This window comes from Mizuhopecten yessoensis, unplaced genomic scaffold, assembly GCF_002113885.1.
Source record: "Mizuhopecten yessoensis strain PY_sf001 unplaced genomic scaffold, ASM211388v2 scaffold6919, whole genome shotgun sequence".
Lineage (NCBI taxonomy): Eukaryota > Metazoa > Mollusca > Bivalvia > Pectinida > Pectinidae > Mizuhopecten > Mizuhopecten yessoensis.
The window spans coordinates 225,609-247,348 of NW_018406790.1; the positions used below are offsets into that span (position 1 = coordinate 225,609).

The window sequence follows — 21,740 nt, forward strand, 5'->3', positions numbered from 1 at the left end:
ACAAGGGACGAAAACATTATAATGTAGACACCTCATTCACACATGATAACCTTACCGCTTTTTCTTGACTCTAAACACAGACTTTAGATCTTCACATGTTAGCTGTCTGAGGAATCCGTGCGCATAAGCCAGGTAAGAAAACGCAGCTGTGGCGGTGACCGCGGTCATACAGAACACGGTGAACCAGGCAATGTTAGGGGGATACTCGAAGAAAGTGGCGTACCTCTCCGTCGTGGACGTGGTTGGTACAGTGGTGGTTGCATATACAACGACATTTATATCGGCGGTATCTGTGGACGGCAAAGAATATGCTTTAGACGTACTTATTCCGTCTTTTCGTATTGCAGAGTTATCTGCCCTTGTGAGCAGGTATTGATTGTTACGTCACTTGTTTGTGAGAGTAACGTCATCAATTTTTGAGAAAACTACGTAATTTTCTCACACAAACCAATGACGTCACAATCAATGCCTGCTCACAAGAGAAGCTAACTCTTCAATACGCAAAGACGGAATATTGGCACGTGTATATTTCCACGTACGACAACAAAGTTATGATTTAGCACTAAAATTACCTACACACAGAAATATAACTATCATATAGCTAACGGTAATCATAAAGGAGCACTCCAAAAGTGCTGTGATAAGTATGTGTACAATAGTGTTTTAATAATTAACCCTGACTCTGTTAATCAGAGTATCGTCCTTAAGAAAAGGTCTATAATCATAATATTAATTTGTTTTACTGATTTCTGATACCACACTGTTATATGAATCTAATTTAGATGTCTATTATGAATTTTGTATTTTAGAGTGGTTAATCATACACGTAACCTTAGATAAAAAGCATTCTGTTTTTTTTGATAATGCAAACATTATTGTTTAAATGACTTAGAGAGATATCCCCAATTCAAATTATCAAATGTGTAAAAACATCCTCCGTTAATTCCGAAATAAATGTTTTATTTTTTGTAAATTGAATTCACGTGATGTGAGTTGTATAATAAATATCACATGCATGTTTTTTTCTGAAGGATTGTTTATTGGTCGATATAGCTGTAAATAACTTACATATTACATCACCCGGATATTACCTGTCAGGCCACCGTAGTCGGTCACATTGGCAGAAAATGAAAAATATGTCCCATCTCCAAATGACGTAAGAAATCTGTTAATGTATAGGTTCCCTGTCCCGGTTACCCCGAAGTACGATTCGTTGAGGGAGGTTTGGTCCAGCGTATAGCTAATCGCCCCTAAAACAAAAATGACAGCTCGTCAGTGACATTCACAATAACAGTTAACACCAGTAAAGATCTGGAGACCACTTCTGTTATGAGAGGAACTGTGTTAAGATACCACTTCTAAAACTCCGTTACAATTATATTCCAGGCTAAATGAGTCTGTATAATATGTCCGCCTCCAGTAAGAGACCATTGTATGTACTTCATAATGTGGTCTCTGGATAGAGATTCAAATATATAAATTTGAGGAATGCCTTGTGACTAATAAACTTGCATGTATTAACATATACTATTTGTCCTGTTTACCCAAAATATGCTAATCTTCATGACGTATACCAAGATCACCCTGTTGAAGTCTATGTAGCGGTATGGTCTCCTCACCAGATTGACAGTAATAGAGACCTGCCTATATAGCATGTTCATTAAATTTATTATTGTTGTCTCCAATCTCTATTAATCCATTGCGCTTAGATGATATTGGGAAGATCCCCCACCCCCACTCACTGCATGATTCCAAGTGGTGCCTTTTAAGACAACCGTCCACAAATGCGTTGCGACTTGATCAATTCCCAGACAAAATAAATATCTTCCGAATAGTCTTCATAGACCAGTTTGACACATTTATTTCTTAAATATTTAGGAGTAATTACTGTCCTTAAAGCAAAGACTTACCATTAATACCCAGGTCCCCGTCCGTAGCCGCTATACTCCCAATCGTATCGCCAACGTTACCGTAAATGGTCGTGTATAATGTATATGATGCATGGGCGAACGACGGAATATGGTCGTTGACGTCATTAATTGTGACTATGAGTTGTGTCGTATCAGTCAGCTCGCCGTCCGATACAGTGGCAATACAGGTCAAAACTGACGCCGTACCGACAACGTCAAGGTCGTACGTTCCACTCAAGGTCACCGCGCCTGTAGTGGAATCCATTGCAATGGCGGGACAGTCGACAGTGTAGGATTGACTGGCGCTGACATCCGGATCAGTCACCACAAATCCTGGGCTACTAAAGCTCTCCCCAGCCTGTTACAAACACGTACAAATTTGATACATTATCTGTTATGATACATTGTAAGCTCTCACTGATAATTGTAAATTCATGTTGATAATAGTTTATTCTCATTAATACAGTGTAAGTTCTCATTAATACAGTGTAAGTTTTCATTAGTACAGTGTAAGTTTTCATTAATACGGTGTAAGTTCTCATCAATACAGTGTTAAGTTCTCATTAATACAGTGTAATTTGTCATTAGCACATTGTAAGTTCTCATTAATACAGTAAAAGTTCTCATTAATACAGTTAAAGATCTCATTAATACAGTGTAAGTTCTCATTAATACAGTGTAAGTTCTCATCAATACAGTTTAAGTTCTCATAAATACAGTGTAATATATCATTAATACAGTGTAAGTTGACTGCAGAATATGGGTCGGTTCATTTGACTGCGGTATATATAGGTCGGTTCATTTGACTGCGGGATAAACCAGTCGGTTCATTTGACTGCGGGATAAATGGATCAGCTTATTTGACTGCGATTGATTTATATATTTTTTTCTTACATTTCCTTCATTTCCGCTGACATAGTAGATCGTACTCCCAAATACTGGAGCTTCGTTAACTTCTATGACGTTAACAGTGAACGTGGAGTAAGTGTCTGTATCTGTGCCATCAGTCACTGTCACATCCACAGTAAAACTTTTACTCGTCAAACTCTCGTAGTCTACAATGGTGGACGACGACGTGGATAGCAAGCCAGCTGAAAGGCAACAAAAATTATTAAGGATGTAGAGACAGCGGAACAGCTATAAGTAACTATGAAACTTTAAAATAATTTAACCTCGCACTCTCGAGTTTGCACTAGCGATTTAATGGTAACCGCGTTCTTGAATCGAATGTTATAGCTCTTTATCTTTGGTTAAAATGCCTACTCGTCAATTCCCATGACGTAATACAAATGCAAAATTACGTTTTTTCAGTTAATATAACAATGACTGTTGACCGATAGCAACGTTATTTGCATATTTACGTATTATATAATAATAATAATGATAATATACAACATTTATATAGCGCCCTATATAATTTGTAAAATTACTCTAAAGCGCTTTACAACATATGGATAATAGTAATGGTTATAATTGTGAAAACCAAAAAATAACAAAGGCTTGCATTCACTTTTATACATTTTAGCAAGCAATGTGCACATAATTGAACAAATAAAAGGGTGGTATTTACATAACATCTTTGCAACGTAGCCGAAACCCTTCCAAAGCATCTGTTTCCGTAGGTCACGATACGAGGTTTTGGGACACACAACAAAGATTCTGACTCCGACCACAGTGATCGTGACGGCTGATACAGGGTAACAAGCTCCTGTATGTACTGAGGAGCTGTTCCATTCAGTGCCTTGTATGTGTACACCAGAATTTTGTACTGCGACCTGTATCGTACAGGTAACCAGTGCAACGAATAGAGCACAGGTGTGATGTGCTCTCTCTTTCGAGTACGAGTAGCTAGCCGTGCTGCAGTGTTCTGGACCCGCTGCAGACGGCTAGTTAGTTTGTCAGATATACCACAGAGCAGGGCGTTACCATAATTCAACTGAGAGGTAACAAGTGAATGCACCAAAATCTTGAATGCATCTGCATTTAAAAACTGCCGAATACAGCCGATGTTCCTGATCTGGTAGTAACAGGATTTGGCAGTAGCGTTCACTTGTTTCTCCATGTTCAGTGAACTATCAAAGTATACCCCTAGGTTTTTAACAGCTGGAACAGTCTCAATAGTTCTGGCACCGACCTTGAGCTGGAGAGCCATTGTTTGCTGACACTTTGGGGAAAAGACGATTAGTTCCGTCTTTTCCTGATTAAGCTTAAGCATGTTGGCGTTCATCCAGATACTGACATATGTCAGACAAGCTTCCAGACTTTCTGAGACGGTATTCCAACTGTCCTGTGGTTTGATGACCACGTAAATGTGTGTGTCATCGGCATAGCAATGATAGCGAAGGCTATGGCGACGACAAATCTCTCCGAGTACATACAATATTTTCGAGGTCCTAACACCGACCCTTGAGGAACCCCGAAATCTAGTACTTTGTCATGTGAGGTGGAAGATCCGATGGCAACACACTGTCGTCGTTCACTCAGGTAAGACTGTATCCAGCATAGTGCGGTATCAGTCACTCCATAAGAGTATCCCAGACGTTTATAAAGTATGCCATGGTCGATGACGTCAAATGCAGCTGACAAGTCCAGCATGACAAGCACAGCTCTGCACTTGTTATCCAATGCAGAAGCTATATCATTATGGTCAGGAGCCTACGGGAGCAAGCCTTATCAGGCGCTAACCTGGGCAAAGAAGTAATAACGACAGTGCAGACAAAGAAATTTATCTTTTTTTAGGGCGATCTGCCCCTTTATCAAGACAGGAACATGAAAATTTACATATCACAACATAGAATAGATAAAAAAAAAAAAAAAATGTATAAATATAATTATATATTATATATACATATACATATCATGACGTCATCACTTTCTGTGTTGTGTTGTTGTCTTGCCAACATAAATAAACAGGTCCCCTGATGAATCTCTAAAGAGGTGAAGGCGCTAGGGAAACTCTTGTCATTTGTTTATATATATATATATATATATATATAGCAGAACTATTGTTGGCAAAAGTTTCAATATGGAAGTTGAAATTTATTACAAGACGATTGTTGACAAAACCGTTCAGCAATTACCAAGCTAGAAATATCACATTTACTGCCATTACAGTAAGGTGGTATGGGAAGAATTATCACACACTATACTGAACTAAACCGTCATTCGAACTCCAAACCTATGAGCAATGGGCAGAATAAGAACACAGACAGTTTTGCATCAATATATACAATTGATAGTCAATCTATCAAGCAAGAAGTAAACATGCAAAGATTTATGATTGTTGGCAACAGTACACAGATATCATAGATGATACAGCAGTACATAGCGATTATAGATACAGCAGTAAACAGCGATTATAGATACAGCAGTAAAAAAGAGATAACAACAAAGTATTGAGTCTAATAGCATCATGACATTATTTAGAATATAGTCTTAATGTTAACCACATTTAATTGTTTTCATCAAAAGTATACAAGCAACTAGGCAATGTAGACAAAAGTTCTATAATTAATAAATGGGTGTACATTTGAAGATAGAGTAAAAAAAAAAAAAAAAAAAAAAAAAAAAAAAAAAACAATGACAACTTACTAGAAGTATCAAACGAAAAAACGGTAGCTCCTTCAGCAGCAGGCGTGTAGACAACACTGTATGTAAGCGTGTCTGGATCCGGATCAGCAGCAGTGATCTTATACAGAGAGGCGCTTAACGCACTGTTCTCCAATAACGGCATCGTGAATGTGAGTGGAGTATTCTGTATGACGGGGGCAGTATTGATACCTACGGAAAAAGTCAGTAACATATTATGCATTGTTTAAGAATCCCTGTCCCACAACAGGCAAAACACTACAGAATTCCACTGTGTTTTTTCCGTACATCAGTAGCCTCCACTTAATACCGTTTTACTGAATTAAAGTCCATCGGTTGATCAAGTAACTCAGTTAGGTAGAGCGCCAGTGTAATGACCAGATCTCGAGGGTTTGAATTGTGATCTGGCTCCGTCGTATTGTGACACTCAGAACATAATTGTGGATTCGTTGAATAATTCGCCCTCGTTAAACATGATTAACTTAGGAAAAACAAAGGATTGTGTTTCCATTCAGCAAGAGCAATACATGTATAATGTTACCCTGATCTAAGAGGATCTCATTCCAGACCTTGTTACAATGTTACATCAGTGCTAACTGTTCTCATGATCACGTTGTGAACCTTCCATTTAGTCTAGTCATTCTATGGTTTTACCTCAAACAAATTGCAACAGAAAATATTTTTAGTTGAGAATATATAAGAGACGTGTTTAAACAACATATAAAAAATCTAGAAAATTCTAACGATGGGAAATATTCAAATTTTGTGATGAAAAATTGTTAAATTAGCAAACGAATGTATGGCCTGTACGGGCAACCGTCACACGAAAGAGTTCCTAAGGGGAGGTAATACACGAATTATGGTGGAATGAGATAAACAGAAGAACGCCGGTATTTTCAGCGTACATCTTTTTCCGTGAATTTTTTGACTACTAATGGTAAGTGAACTAATATATATATCATATATAGATGCTTATGTATGATGAAAACATGAAAATTTTGATCCGTTACGAATTAACATTTTCCGTCGTCTGCTACGTCATTGCTCGGCAGTATACAGTCATATTCATAAATATGTCAGAGCAGTGTAAGAATCGTTTGGTATTTGAATATTTGCTGATTTCAAACTTCTGTGAAGGCAGTGTTCACCTGAATTTATAGAAAATGTTTTGTTTTACACATAAGATAAAATATTTGCCTGTCTATTGAACCGCAATTTGACCGAGAAAAAAAACTACGGAAGCCCATACCTGCAATATAACGATAAAATTGAAAAATCGCGGTTTTTATTTTTTGTATTAAAAACATGAAAACCGCTTGTTCTACGTGATTTTTTCATGATATAATGAATTCAAATTTGTGATATCATTTGATAATTTATATAGTACAGGTGGTCTTTTTCCTAAAAAAGACAGCGTTCGCTTCTGAGTCGGGAGGGGGGGGTTCAATCCCGGACGCGTACAATGTTATACCAAAGACGTAAATTTGGTAGTTGTGGCATCCCCGCAAAGCTGTTGGCATTAAGGGGATAGCGCAACGACTAGCCTGACTTGAATCAGTATAATGTGTCTGGGTAGGGTACATGCGTCACTGTACTTACAGTGAGCTGGCACTATAAAGACGGCCTGAAATCGCGCCATGACAAGCAGTCCAAAGCACATATATACTACATGTACCATGCATCAATAATACCGTCGGCATATGAGCCTGGTTGTTAAGAAAACGTTAAACCCTAGTTCTCGAGTTCTCGCTCACTCACTCCTAAAATAGATAAAGTTTTTAATAAGAAGCATTGCATGTATCCATAAAATGTAATATCATTAAATCGATTGTATGATATCAGTGAATCTATTATATGATATCAGTGAATCTATTGTTTAATATCAGTGAATCGATTGTATGATATCAGTGAATCGATTGTATGATATCAGTGAATCAATTGTATGATATCAGTGAATCGATTTAAATCAGAAAATATAATTGATGATATTTTGAAAAACTATTTAATGATATAATATTTCATGAATACGTACAATGGTTCTCATGATTTTTTTTATCCATTTTAGGAAACCTGCTCTATATGTCAAGTACCAATTGACGATGACCAGACCACAAATGTTCTTGGTGGGAAAGGGAGCAGCGGGATAAATAGTGCCAGTGATAAACGTGGTGATAATATAATTACCTCTCCCGGGGACAGAGTGCATATCGAATGCAGACGTCTTTACTGTAACGCAAATGTTATAAAACGTGATGCCAAAAATTCGAAGGACGATATCACAAATGATTCTCCTCAGGGGTGTTCCCTTCGCTCGATGGAAGAGACAGTGTTCCGGTTTTCTGACCATTGCTTCTTCTGTGGAAGGATGGCTAAACATTCTGATAAGAAAAGAGGTCAAGATGTTTATCCTGTGAGAACTCTGGAATTACAGAAGACAGTGGAGCAAGTGTGTGAGCACAGAAAAGACCAATGGGCAAATGATGTGAAAGGACGCCTCGAATTTATCAGAGACTTACCCGCTGCTGATGCTGTATACCATCAGCTGTGTAGCGTGAATTTCCGTACACATAAACATATCCCAGTAGCATTTACTCCAACCAAGCAGCAGAGAAAATCTTGTGGAAGACCAAAGAATGATCGCCAAGCTGACGCTTTCCTGACGGTTGTGAAGTGCCTGCATGAACATTCAGCAGATTTACTGTCTATTTGCGACCTCGTGGAAAGGATGAGAGCCATTGTTGGAGAAGATGCATATAGTACAGTTTACATGAAATCTAAACTAAAGGAACACTTTGGACCTTCGGTCATAATCACAGAAATCAACGGTAGTGCAAACATTGTAACCTTCAAAGAAACTGCATCATACATACTCAGAGATTTTTACCAGCTTCCAAAAAACAAAGATACCGAGTGTGAGAAACAGAATGTAATTGAAACCGCGGCAAAATTAATTATGAATGACATCAAGGAAATCAATGCATCGAAAGAAACATATCCTTCGACACCAGATGTTTCATCTACCAATGCTAATGTTGAATTTGTTCCTAAAAGCTTGCAGCAATTTTTGCGATGCTTATTCAGCGAAAATGAAGCTGAATTAAAGATAGCAGCGATAGGGCAAGCAATCATTCAAGCCTCTCGACCAAGACTTCTCATCGCTCCACTCCAGCTTGGTTTAGGGGTTCAAACACATCACCAGTTTGCATCGAAGTTTCTGGTAGACACGCTTCACAGCCTTGGGTTTTGTGTATCTTATAGGGAGGTACAGAAGTTTGAAGCTAATGCTGCTCAATCTCAAGGATTTGATATTGATGGAATCACCAATGACCATGTGATTCAGTACATCGCCGACAACGTCGATCACAACCTCAGAACATTAGATGGCCATAATACTTTCCATGGAATGGGAATCATCGCTGGCATTACTCCGAGCACGACGACTAGACGCAGACCTGTTCCTAGAAAGGACATATCTTTGGATGAGGTTGCAGCTATATGTAAAATCAACATTGACTTTTTCAAGCTTCATTCCAATCCTCTTGATATGATGACATACAAGAAACTTACCAGGCTAGAGGGGTGTGATGGTTGTTGGAAGATTGATTTTCTGTCGTCCATTGTTTGGCCACTGAGACCCACTCGCCCAGGATGGTCTGCAACAATGCAGGCTGTTAATCAAGGCATGTTTCCTGGCCAGTCTTCTGTTGTGTTCTTGCCAATGATAGACATGAATCCAGGGGATCTTTCTTGCATATACTCAACCATGCGCTTTGTAAGTAGAGAAGCAGCAAAATATGGGTCTCACCCGATACTGACATTTGATCAGCCGCTCTATTGGAAGGCCTTGATGATTGTTGCGAGTGAACCGTCTGACAGTGAACTCAAAAAGATTGTCCTTCGGCTCGGCGGATTTCATATGGAAATGAGCTTCCTTGGAAGCATTGGCGAACTAATGAGAGGATCAGGCCTGCAACATGTACTGGAAACTGTTTATGCACCAACGACTGTTTCTCATATGATGACCGGTAAAGCTGTGGCAAGAGCAGTGAGAGGGCATTTTCTTGTAGACGCTGCATTGCATGCAATTTTACTGTCCAGTATGTACGACATAGTCTTGCCGTCTTCAACAGAGGAAAGTCAACTTCATATTGAGCCAACCAGTTTTGAGGAGGGAACAATACTAGATGAACAACTTCAGCACGCCAGCGGATCGTCAGAATTGCATGAAAACGACCTGGATGTTGCTTCACAACTCTACGATGTGATGCTGTCAGGAGAAATATCATTAGACGAGGTTATACATTCAGATCTGTTAGACAAAATTCAAGAAAAATTGAAAGCAAGGATGGATTCAATTTCCTGCAATCGAACAGCCAAGTTGTGGATCCAGTACATGGAAATGATTTCTATTCTCAAACGTTTCATCAAGGCAGAACGAACTGGAAATTGGAACCTTCATTTAGTTTCCGTGCAGCAGATGCTGCCCTACCTCGCTGCAGCAGGACACAATCTATACACAAAATCGGCCTACGCGTATTTGCAAAATATGCTCACACTTGAGAAGGATAATCCTAAAGTGTTCAATGCCTTCCAAACGGGCCATCATGTTATACGAAGAAGCGATAGGTTTTGGGCAGGTCTATCAACTGACCTTGTCATTGAACAAGTTCTTATGAGAAGCGTGAAATCAACTGGAGGCTTGACGAGGGGTCGTGGCATGAGTGAAACTCAGAGAGCAGTATGGCTACTTTCAATGCCGGCTTGCGCGGATATGAACAATGCGATGCAAGAGCTGTGTAACGTGAGCTATGCTACAAATGACCAACACAAAGAAAGTGGGAAATCAAGAAAGGAAAAAGACGGGAAAGATACAGAAACCATCCTTGCCTTTCTGCTTGAAAGAAATCCATTTGAGGGAGATGCTTCTCTCAGAAATATAGAAACTGGAGAAACTGATGATGGAAAGGCAAACACAGAAAATGCTAGGTCAATTGGAGAAGCAATTGTAAAGTCAATGGAGGGACAGAACATGGCTAACTATGTGTTTAAGAAAGCAAACAAAGCTGTTACGTTGAGTGCGAAACCTGCAACTTTGAGAATAGAAAATGATGATGTCCAAGTTGACCCACAGCTGTTATTTCAAAGGCTAATGGCAGCAGCAAATGGATTACCAGAGGACGTATCTACTGTCTTCTCATATGAACTTGCCACCCGTCCATCTTCGTTATTTGAACCGTCAGGTCTAATGAGGGCTGCACAAAAATCAGTTCTTGCAGATGCAATTTGGAGTTTCGGAGATTGCACCTCTCCCGTACCAGAAGATGTACATTACGTGCTTGACGGGGGATCCTTACTGCATCGTTTACCTTGGAATAGGGGATTCTCATTCGGTTCCATATGTGCCAAGTATGTAGATTACGTTACAAAGAAATATGACAAACCATCCATCGTATTTGATGGGTATTCTTCCGGTCCGTCAACAAAGGATGCAGCCCACCTCAGGCGCAACGGGGGTTCGACAGGAGCTCGATTTGACTTTACAGAAAATACCACTTTCCGGTCTAAAAAGGAACACTTCCTATCAAACCAAGTCAACAAACAAGCCTTCATCTACATGCTAGCAGAGGCAATGGAAGAAAACGGCTGTAGAACCATTCACGCTCCAAGTGATGCCGATGTCCTCATTGTGAATGAAGCTACAGAAAATGCACTGAACAGAATCACTGTTGTGATTGGAGAAGATACAGACCTTCTCATTCTTCTTCTATTCCATACCAGTTTGGAATTTCACAACATCTTCTTCCACTCTGTAGAATCATGTTCAAGAAAAATGAAGGTATGGGATATACAAAAAACGAAACACATGCTAGGATCAGAAACATGCTACCATCTTCCATTTCTTCATGCAGTTACGGGCTGTGATACAACCTCACGCATCTTTGGGATTGGGAAAGCTGCAGCACTGAAGAAAGAACAAAATGATTCAGATTTCAAGGATCTAGCTGGAGTCTTTGCCGATGATTCTGCCTCTGGAAAAGACGTTATTGCAGCCGGGGAAAAGGCCATTGTTTCTCTTTACAATGGCAATCCAGAAGAAGGACTTAACATTCTAAGATATAAGAAATTTGTTGATAAAGTTTTCGTTGGAAAATCGTGCGTGCAAGTGCAATCGCTACCCCCAACTTCGGCTGCAGCAGAATACCACAGCAGAAGAGTTTATCTCCAAACCCAAATATGGATGGGAAATGGCGACACAATTCCTCAACAGGAATGGGGATGGTATCTCGACAATGGAAAGCTTCTTCCCATCAAGACACATTCCCCTCCTGCTCCGGAACACCTGATTAAAATTATTCGCTGCAACTGCAAAACTAACTGTGACTCGAAACGATGTACATGCAGAAAGCATGGTTTGGAATGTTCACAGGCATGTGGAGAGTGCAAAGGATTGAGTTGTTCCAATGCAGAAGCAGTCCTTGACGCTGATTGTCATATTGGAAATGAGTGCTTATAGTGTTTTCAAGACATATTTTCAGCAACTAGTGCCATTGCTCGGTTTGGATGACTTTTGAAATAATTTTTACCTCTCAAAGTGAAACCTGGATGTCAATATTCCCATCAACATTGTGTAAAACTTGAACATGTCGGACAAAATCAGCCATTTTTATTCCATATTGTTATGGGCATATACTTATTTATGCAATAATACGCTTTTGTGAACAAAAAATAAACTCTCAAGTCATAAAATAGTTTAATTTTATGTCTATTTTGATCGTGTAAGCTTAAAGCTAGTCTCCGACAAAACGAAAAAAAAGTTGGCAAGGGGAGATAATTAAACCGGAAGTAAACAATTTTTCCCACATTATAATTTTCTAGATTTTTTTTCTGGTGATGTCCATATGTTATTAATTCAGAAAAACACCAAAACTTTTCTGTTGCAATTTGTTTGAGGTTTTGCCATATTTCAGCTAGAATGACTAGACTAATTGTCGAAACAGTTCATATGAAACATGAGGATTTGTCTGATGGTTTATTGTTGGTAAATACATGTATGTCAAGTGACATGATGCGCATCTATACTGCCTAGCTAATATAACTTACCGGATATCATGACGGTCAGCGTTCGTGGTCCTACTGTATTTGTACCATCAGTTATAGTGACATACACGTCATATCCGACTCTGGTCAGTGTGGCTAGATTAGTATTTGTCTGAATTTCACCCGTCCCTAAAATTGATATACAACCGAAGGTATACATAGGGACTAACAGAAACTTTGGTTTATATCAAGAAATATATACTGGGGGCAAAACAGAAATCCTTGTTTATGTAATGAAATGCAAACAGGGGGCCAACCAGACATCCCGGTTAAAATCATGAAACAAAACAGGGGGCCAAACAGACAACCTGGTTTATATCATATAATGTATACAAGTGGTCCAGCAGAAAGTTAATATCATGAAATGTACTTTTTGCATTCTGTTTTAAACAGGTTTTTTTATTATCACGACTCCTACCAAAGATATATATTATGTTTCAGAATTTGTAGAGGGTTACTAATATTATGCGTTTTATAATGTCGGATGAACCTTTCGCCTATCCTCTCCCTTTTAAGCCAGAAAAAATCAACTGTTCTCCCACCCTTCACATGTGTGTCTCCCGTTTTAGCCATCAGCTTGTCACCTCCTTGTGGGAGATGGTCTTGTGCCGATTAGCACGTGTTCAATCGTGACGTCTTTAACATGTGTCACCAATAATTGTGACGTCATCAAAAGTGAATGACGATAATTATACCCCACATGTGTTTTTGTTTACCAACATGGCAGGCTACTGTCGGTGGAGTGGTGACTCAAGTGAATGGATGGGAGAAAAATAATCATCCCCTACCTTCAGAATGCAACAGAGAAATATCCGACCCTCAGGGTGATTTTCTGAGAGAAAGTCGCGGATTAGACAACCATAAAACATCACCCCTCGGGTAGGAGATTTCTCTGTCAACTCATTAAGGTAGAGGAAGATTGCATTAGTCAACCTAGGAATGATACTCTTGAATGTTTTACCCTCGGTAAAACCTTGGTAAGACAATCAAGAATATCATTCCTCGGGTTGGTGATTTCTCTGTCACACCCTCAAGATAGGGAAATATTATATTAATTACGTGCCAGTGATTTATAAAGTTAATCATGATCTACCTATCACGTACCTGTGTTTATCGTAAATGGACAGGTCCCTGTAGAGCACGTGAGGCTGTTGAACGTAACGGTGTCTGTGACGTCGATGTCGGAGGCTGTTACGGTAAACAGACTGGTTCCAGTAAGTGTGGTACTTGGGATAGTTGTTGTAGCTGTCAATACACCAACACAACTGATATAAACACATCCATCATAACAACTATTATCGCCACATTATTACTATTGAAGAAGAAATCATGTAGTTTCTGTTTTTAATCCTATTATTTTAGCTAAAATTTATTTTTATCATATTTTCATGTGAAATTATTCAGAAATGTTGAAATTGAAACTGGAAAATGGTGGGGTTCTTTGTGGGGATTTCTTATTGCACTATTGTCTTCAGTTTCACGTTTACATCGTGCAAACTCAAGTGAAATAATTGGTGCACGATGAAGTAAACGTGTGATACTATATTTGATATTTACACTCACATAAAGTTTGTTACTTACAGTACAAATACGTGATGGTAGTTTGGTGACTGACACATGGCAACGTTACTTGTAGGTGTGTGACTTAAAGTATATACAAACAGTGTCACTAGTAAGCCTAACCACTACGTGATTGACGGGTTCTTTACTAACATAAAAATTCCACATATACCTGGCAGGTTCGTTAGTGTTGGAGAGGTGTTGGCAGTAACATACACGTAGAAAGTTCCGCTGTCTGAGGAGCCATAGGAGTCCGTACAAGTGGTGTCAAACTGGTACTTTTTTGTTGTTACATAGTTAAACGTAGGATTGGCAATAGAGTATATTCCATGTGCTGAAACAAATAAAAATTGAACAAACCTTAATCCATTATCAGTGATGTCTTACATCGAATAACTTTTGATTTTTGCTGATTTTTTTGTTTGATTTTGATATATGTTTTGTAACAATACCCGATAACTTGTGAACATCCAACAGCATAGCATCTTACTACGTTACTCTCCGCCTGACATAACGTGAATGGCTGAATGTGTTAATTGTAAACTTTCATTAAATATTTAAGTATTTGTAAAGATAATTGATTTTTCAACAATATTTTTCCCTGTCTTTAATGACTTCCCCAACATTTGGCTTTATTGTTCGTATGTGATGCTAAATGTTCTATATAAGGATGTTTGTGTTTTCTTGAACAAAAAAGGCAAAACAACTTGCGGAAAAACAAAAGTATATCCCATGTATAAACTATGCACAATGTTGAATTAAGCTAAGAAAATGATAACGCGGCTTGGGGTAATCAGGTAAAGTTACACAGGTAAAATATTGGGTAGGTAAGGAACTGGCCATTATCCTTCCCTACAACACTCTCTTTTGTGAAGAAAAGGGGAACATCCCGTCATCATCCGAAGGCAAAGTAGATGAAAGTAGGACAGACTATGGATAAAGGAAAGATATACATTGAGAACAAAAATAATAAGACTAGGTCTTCCGAGAGAACAACTGTTTCAGCAAATTTAGTTTGCAAAGTGCGGACGGGAAGCCATCAAGCAACTTTCGACGATGCTGAACCGCATCGCTTGTAATGCTCGTTTGCCAGTAAGGCAATGTTGCATTACTCGTCCTACGAGAAGTCTCGTCCTGCTACTTGACCTTGGAAATTACATGGGTCTTACCAACGCACCTTCGCTACACAACGGGAACCGGCCTTACACGGTACAACTAGGTCACGAGACAGCCACTAAATGTAACGTAAATGCGGTAAGCTATCATGCCACTGACCAAGCATGACGTTGCTTTACTAGTGAGTGCGACCCAGGGTTATACCGCATCGCTGAATAAGCTATCTTGGCAGTAAGGCAGTTCCCTTCATTTTCTTTCGGCTGTTACAATAATTGTTTATTAAAATGAAAATGGAAAAAATCAATAATATATATGATTGGAAGTATAGCAGTATTCTGTGTACTTAATGGTTGGTTAGTGTTTGCATTTAAAAGCACATTATTTTTCTTAACAAAGTAACTAAAGATACGACTTTCGGAAAAAGAATCCTGAAAATATCTCTTGCAGTAGGAAAGAAAAAACATTATCGAGCGACCGATAAACAATTATCTTGTCTCTCGGCCGTTATTATTGTTCAAAATGAAGGAGGTTCCTACTCCTTCACACAATATGTCATAATTTTAATGCAAAAGAAATCATATGTTTTCTTAAAGATTAAACAGAAATTATCTATTGACCCCGTATTCTGGACATGGTTTGAGCAATTCTAGAATTTGTGGAAGTCTACGTTCAAATAGATGTTTCCCCTTTACCAGGAAGAGCATTCAGTGTTACTTAGGAATCTTCTTTTACTACAGTTGGAATACGTTGGTTTATTATCTATTTACAATAAAAACAAAATTTGTTTAAGGATACAAATTCCACAATCAATAGTAGTGCTACATACATTTTACATTCATGAAAAAATAAGATCAGTAACTTCTTTATACAATTAGATCCTTTAAAGAACTTACTTGTTCCTGACACAATACTGGTAGAGAATTTAGGGGCCGCAGCCAAGGTACAGCTGGCAATACTGTCGGTCGGGGAGGCGTCAGATATAGCCAGGCTGTGGTGCAGTGTAAGGGCAGTAAGGTCCTGACTGACCACAGTATAGCTCGGCAGACTGTTGATGTACAGGGGCTGTTTAAAAAATATAAAGATACACAGGCTGAAGGTAAGAAACATAGACATAAATAGAATGAATCAAATTACACCGAATTGAACACACGATTGATAAAACTAGGGCAAATTATTAAGTGAGGAAACATTTTAAGCTCTTGAATAAATTACCAGGAAGATACGACCAGATGTTCAGGTAGTTTCTGCTTTTTCAACGACACCCACCATGTCAACATGTAAAATTTAATCTCACATCACGAACAAGAGAACCGGGTTAGAAACAAAAAAAACAAAGACATTTCAGGATAATTTAAATGTCGATATTTATATTGAACAAAGAAGTATAACACGGCCCTATGAGAAGAAGATGAGGAACATACATTTTTAAATCTTCATCTCTGAAAACGCTGTATTGTGTGTGGTGTATTCGTCTGTATTAAAAAATTATCGCAGAAAGCGTGATACTCCCGTCAATATCGAGTAGCCTGCCACATATAAACACCGTAGTTTGAATTATAGAGGATGTTACTATCGAGAAAGGGAAAGTTAACGATCGGAAAATCGAAATACTCAAGCTAATAATTGAGCTTAGTAGAATTGCCATTCAGAGATCATAATAAGGATGTAATATAAGTACTGAGTGTTTGCAAGGTGAGATGTTATATAGACATTTGGTAACTGAGGGGTTATTACATACCAACGGTGGTTCCATGAGAGACATTTGTCCGGAACTTACCGAATTCCCCACGGTCATTGTCAGACTACCTGAATTTACCGACATCATCACTGTTATTGTTAAGAATCCACAACTTACAGAATGTTCCACTGTTATTTTCAGGACTCCATAATTTAACGAAATCACTGTTATTATCAGGATTCTGGAACTTACCGAATTATTCACTGTTATTGTCAGGATTCTGGAACTTACCGAATTATTCACTGTTATTGTCAGTGTACCCGTACTAGTTTTACCACAGGGATCCTGTACTTGGAACGTCAGAGGGTATGATCCGGCAGCAATTGTACTGATAAGTGCTGTTACTTCAACTGACAAAACAAACATAATATACTTTCTTCAAGATACAGCTACCCCCCAAACCATTAAAAGCACAGTATAACAACTGGATGATAATTACTGTAGTTTCTACATACATGTAGTATTAAAAGGACCAATTGAGGCAAACTTCTTTAAACTGTGTTTTCAAATTTACGGACGAGATATTATAAAATGAAACGATAGGTAACATGTTTCACAGCATTTTACGTTAATATTAGTCCGACGAGCCACGATAATCGAGCACCTCAATATATCTGTCACCCTAATCAACAAGAGGCGATTAGGCTTTCACGGTCACCCGAGTTGTAATACAAAAAAATATCGAAGTATTAACAAAACCACCTCTCGACCTCTTCGTAGAAAGATCCAAATGGTGCTCAATCGTGGTTCGCCTTTGCTACGAAACCTTCCTGCGTCATTTTATTTAAGTCGATAAGTGGTTGTGGAGTATTAAAAAAATGTGAATTGTTTACGGACGGTCGACGTATGACGTAAGACGACAGACGAAATTCGATCGCAGAATGTCAACTTAGACTATGTTACAGACGACCTAAAACATTAAAATATGCAATAGTTTGATAGTATTTAATAGTATTTTAAATATTAACACAGAACGTCTGTGTGTGCTTGTTCAAGTCACGTGCATACGTGAATCATATAATGTCCTCATTGATATTCAAAAATGGCGGAAACACCACCAAAACTCCATATTGCCTACAGCTTACCACCTTATCCTGAATACCACAAATAATCATTTGTCATTTCCGTTTCGTCGAGATAATTTATACGACCCGACAAGCCACCATATCAACTGAGCAAGAACGTTTCCACAAATCAATGTGATTATAAAGAAAAGTGCACTTTATGGGATAATTACTTAAGTACGTAGACTAAATTATCTCGCCCCAAATCAACGTCTAGCAGAAATATACTACCACGAATGTCTACCATGTATTGGCCTCCTGAATTTTCAGTATTAGATAAGACATGTATCCCCACCTCCAAATGACTTGACGTAAACATCATGTTTTAACTAGTTTGCGCAATAATCAAAAAATGAAATATTGTTCCGCTCTTATTTAACAGGTGGCAAAAGTAGGTGATAATATTATTTTCTGTACATCAATGTAGAAGTGTATTATATATATGTTAGGTCTAGTCAGTATATGTTAGGCCTAGTCAGTATATGTTAGGCCTAGTCATTATATGTTAGGCCTAGTCATTATATGTTAGGCCTAGTCAGTATATATTAGGCCTAGTCATTATATGTTAGGCCTAGTCAGTATATGTTAGGCCTAGTCATTATATGTTAGTCCTAGGCAGTATATGTTAGGCCTAGTCAGTATATGTTAGGCCTAGTCAGTATATGTTAGGACTAGTCATTATATGTTAGTACTAGGCAGTATATGTTAGGCATAGTCAGTATATGTTAGTCCTAGTCAGTATATGTTAAGCCTAGTCAGTATTTGTTAGGCCTAGTCATTAAATGTTAGTCCTAGGCAGTATACGTTAGGCCTAGTCAGTATATGTTAGGCCTAGTCATTATATGTTAGGCATTTTCAGTATATGTTACGCCTAGTCAGTATATGTCAGGCCTAGTCAGAATATGTTAGACCTAGTCAGTATATGTTAGGCCTAGTCAGTATATGTTAGGCCTAGTCAGTATATATTACGGAAGTAATAAGATATATCAGTAAGGCGTCTAATTTGATTCGATATACTCGTGTCAGGGAACTACCAGCCAAGGCCCTCATCACGGAGATTATACATGTATGTACATATATGTTCTACAGACTATGTACCTTTTTCATTGTAATATAACGGGCATAACCCAGTATCGTTAATTGGTCATACTATATTCTGTATCGTTTGTGATTATTTAGACCACAACTCAACAAAATACCAGAATACAACAACAATGGGAATGCAAAATGTAGATTAAAGATTAAAAAATAAAAGGCATACGTGTTGTAGTGTCAAATGCGAACTCAGTGGACACTGACGTCATAGTGGTGGTCACTGTGTCGCCGTCATCATCATACACGGTCAGCGTAAACACCAGGAAACCAGTGGACGTGGTGTCGCTGATCGAGGTCGACGTAGGCAGGTTAGTTATTGTCGGGGTAGAACCTGCAGAAATAATAAAAATAGAAACATCAGACCTTTCCAACCTTTTACTCAAGGAAAACAAGAGATTAATCGGTTAAAACCTTGAAACAAGACCAGGAGTTTTAGAAGGGCATGTGTCTTTTGCGTCATCTATTGTTCCTGCGATATAAATCTAGGTCGAATCCATGTAATGTCACGTACTCGGACTCACGTTGTTGGCATAACCTATCCTTCCTGTCACTTCCCGTTCTCCAGGATAGGGATCGTAAATTTGAAATAAATAACCATATAGCTCCATGCTCTATATAATCTAAGGCGGTAGACTTCTGTTTAGATAAAGCATTATCACACCCAGACTCTAAGTTGGCAGACTTCTATTTAGATAAATCATTACCACACCCATACTCTAAGGAGGTAGACTTCTGTTTAGATAAAGCATTACCACACCCAGACTCTAAGGAGGTAGACTTCTGTTTAGATAAAACATTACCACACCCAGATGCTTAGGAGGTAGACTTCTATTTAGATAAATCATTACCACACCCATACTATACGGCGGTCGACTTCTGTTTAGATAAAGCATTACCACCCCCATACTATACGGCGGTAGACTTCTGTTTAGATAAATCATTACCACACCCATACTATACGGCGGTCGACTTCTGATTAGATAAAGCATTACCACACCCAGACTCTAAGAAGGTAAACTTCTGTTTAGATAAAGCATTACCACACCTATACTATACGGCGGTAGACTTCTGCTTAGATAAAGCATTACCACACCCATACTATACGGCAGTAGACTTCTGTTTAGATAAAGCATTACCCCACCCATCCTATACGGCGGTCGACTTCTGTTTAGATAAACCATTACCACACCCAGACTCTAAGGAGGTAGACTTCTGTTTAGATAAATCATTAACACACCCATACTATACGGCGGTCGACTTCCGTTTAGATAAAGCATTACCACACCCAGACTATAAGGAGGTAGACTTCTGTTTAGATAAAGAATTTCCACACCCATACTATACGGCGGTAGACTTCTGTTTAGATAAAGAATTACCACACCCAGACTCTAAGGAGGGAGACTTCTGTTTAGATAAAGCATTACCACCCCCAGACTCTAAGGAGGTAGACTTCTGTTTAGATAAATCATTACCACACCCAGACTCTAAGAAGGTAGACTTCTGTTTAGATAAAGCATTACTACCCCCATACTATACGGCGGTCGACTTCTGTTTAGTTAAAGCATTACCACACCCAGACTCTAAGGAGGTAGACTTCTATTTAGATAAATCATTACCACACCCATACTATACGGCGGTAGACTTCTGTTTAGATAAAGAATTACCACACCCAGACTCTAAGGAGGTAGACTTCTGTTTAGATAAAGCATTACCACGCCCAGACTCTAAGGAGTTAGACTTCTGTTTAGATAAAGCATTATCACACCTAAACTCTAAGGAGGTAGACTTCTGTTTAGATAAAGCATTACCACAACCAGACTCTAAGTTGGTAGACTTCTGTTTAGATAAAGCATCACCACACCCATACTATACGGCGGTCGACTTCTGTTTAGATAAAGCATTATCACACCGAGACTCTAAGGAGGTAGACTACTGTTTAGATAAATCATTACCACACCCAGACTCTAAGGAGTTAGACTTCTGTTTAGATAGATCATTACCACACCCAGACGTTCAGGAGGAAGACCACACCTCTGCTTAAATAAAGCAATACCACACCTAAACTCTATGGAGGTAGACTTCTGTTTAGATAAAGCATTACCACAACCAGACTCTAAAGAGGTAGACTTCTGTTTAGATAAATCATTACCACACCCAGACGCTAAGGAGGTAGACCCCTGTTAAGATAAAACATTACCACACCCAGATGCTTAGGAGGTAAACCTCTGTTAAATAAAACATTACCACACCCACAAGCTAAGGAGGTTGACCTCTGTTAAGATAAAACATTACCACACCCAGACGCTAAGGAGGTAGACCTCTGTATAAATAAAGCATTACCACACCCAAGCGCTAAGGTAGTAGACCTCTGTTTAAATAAAGCATTACCACAACCAGACGCTAAGGAGGTAGACCTCTGTTTAAATAAAACATAACCAGACCCAGACGCTAAGGAGGAAGACCTCTGAGTAAATAAAGCATTACCACACCCAGACGCTAAGGAGGTTGACCTCTGTTTAGATAAATCATTACCACACCCAGACGCTAAGGAGGTAGACCTCTGTTAAGATA

The 21,740-nt window shown here is 38.7% G+C and overlaps 1 protein-coding gene across 1 annotated transcript in view; it reads right to left on the bottom strand.

Annotated features, from left to right (window-relative positions):
• Nucleotides 1-51: 51 nt before the first annotated feature.
• LOC110452851 (protocadherin Fat 4-like) overlaps nt 52-21,740 on the bottom strand; it is a 39,899-nt gene continuing 18,210 nt past the window's right edge. Inside the window, exons 6-16 of the mRNA XM_021501563.1 lie at nt 19,336-19,500; nt 17,242-17,360; nt 16,166-16,334; nt 14,329-14,490; nt 13,701-13,841; nt 12,600-12,725; nt 5,502-5,690; nt 2,805-3,001; nt 1,911-2,268; nt 1,092-1,250; nt 52-290 (exon numbers count right to left, since the gene is read on the bottom strand). Coding sequence (XP_021357238.1) covers nt 52-290; nt 1,092-1,250; nt 1,911-2,268; nt 2,805-3,001; nt 5,502-5,690; nt 12,600-12,725; nt 13,701-13,841; nt 14,329-14,490; nt 16,166-16,334; nt 17,242-17,360; nt 19,336-19,500 — 2,024 coding nt within the window. The remainder of the gene's footprint in view (nt 291-1,091; nt 1,251-1,910; nt 2,269-2,804; nt 3,002-5,501; nt 5,691-12,599; nt 12,726-13,700; nt 13,842-14,328; nt 14,491-16,165; nt 16,335-17,241; nt 17,361-19,335; nt 19,501-21,740) is intronic.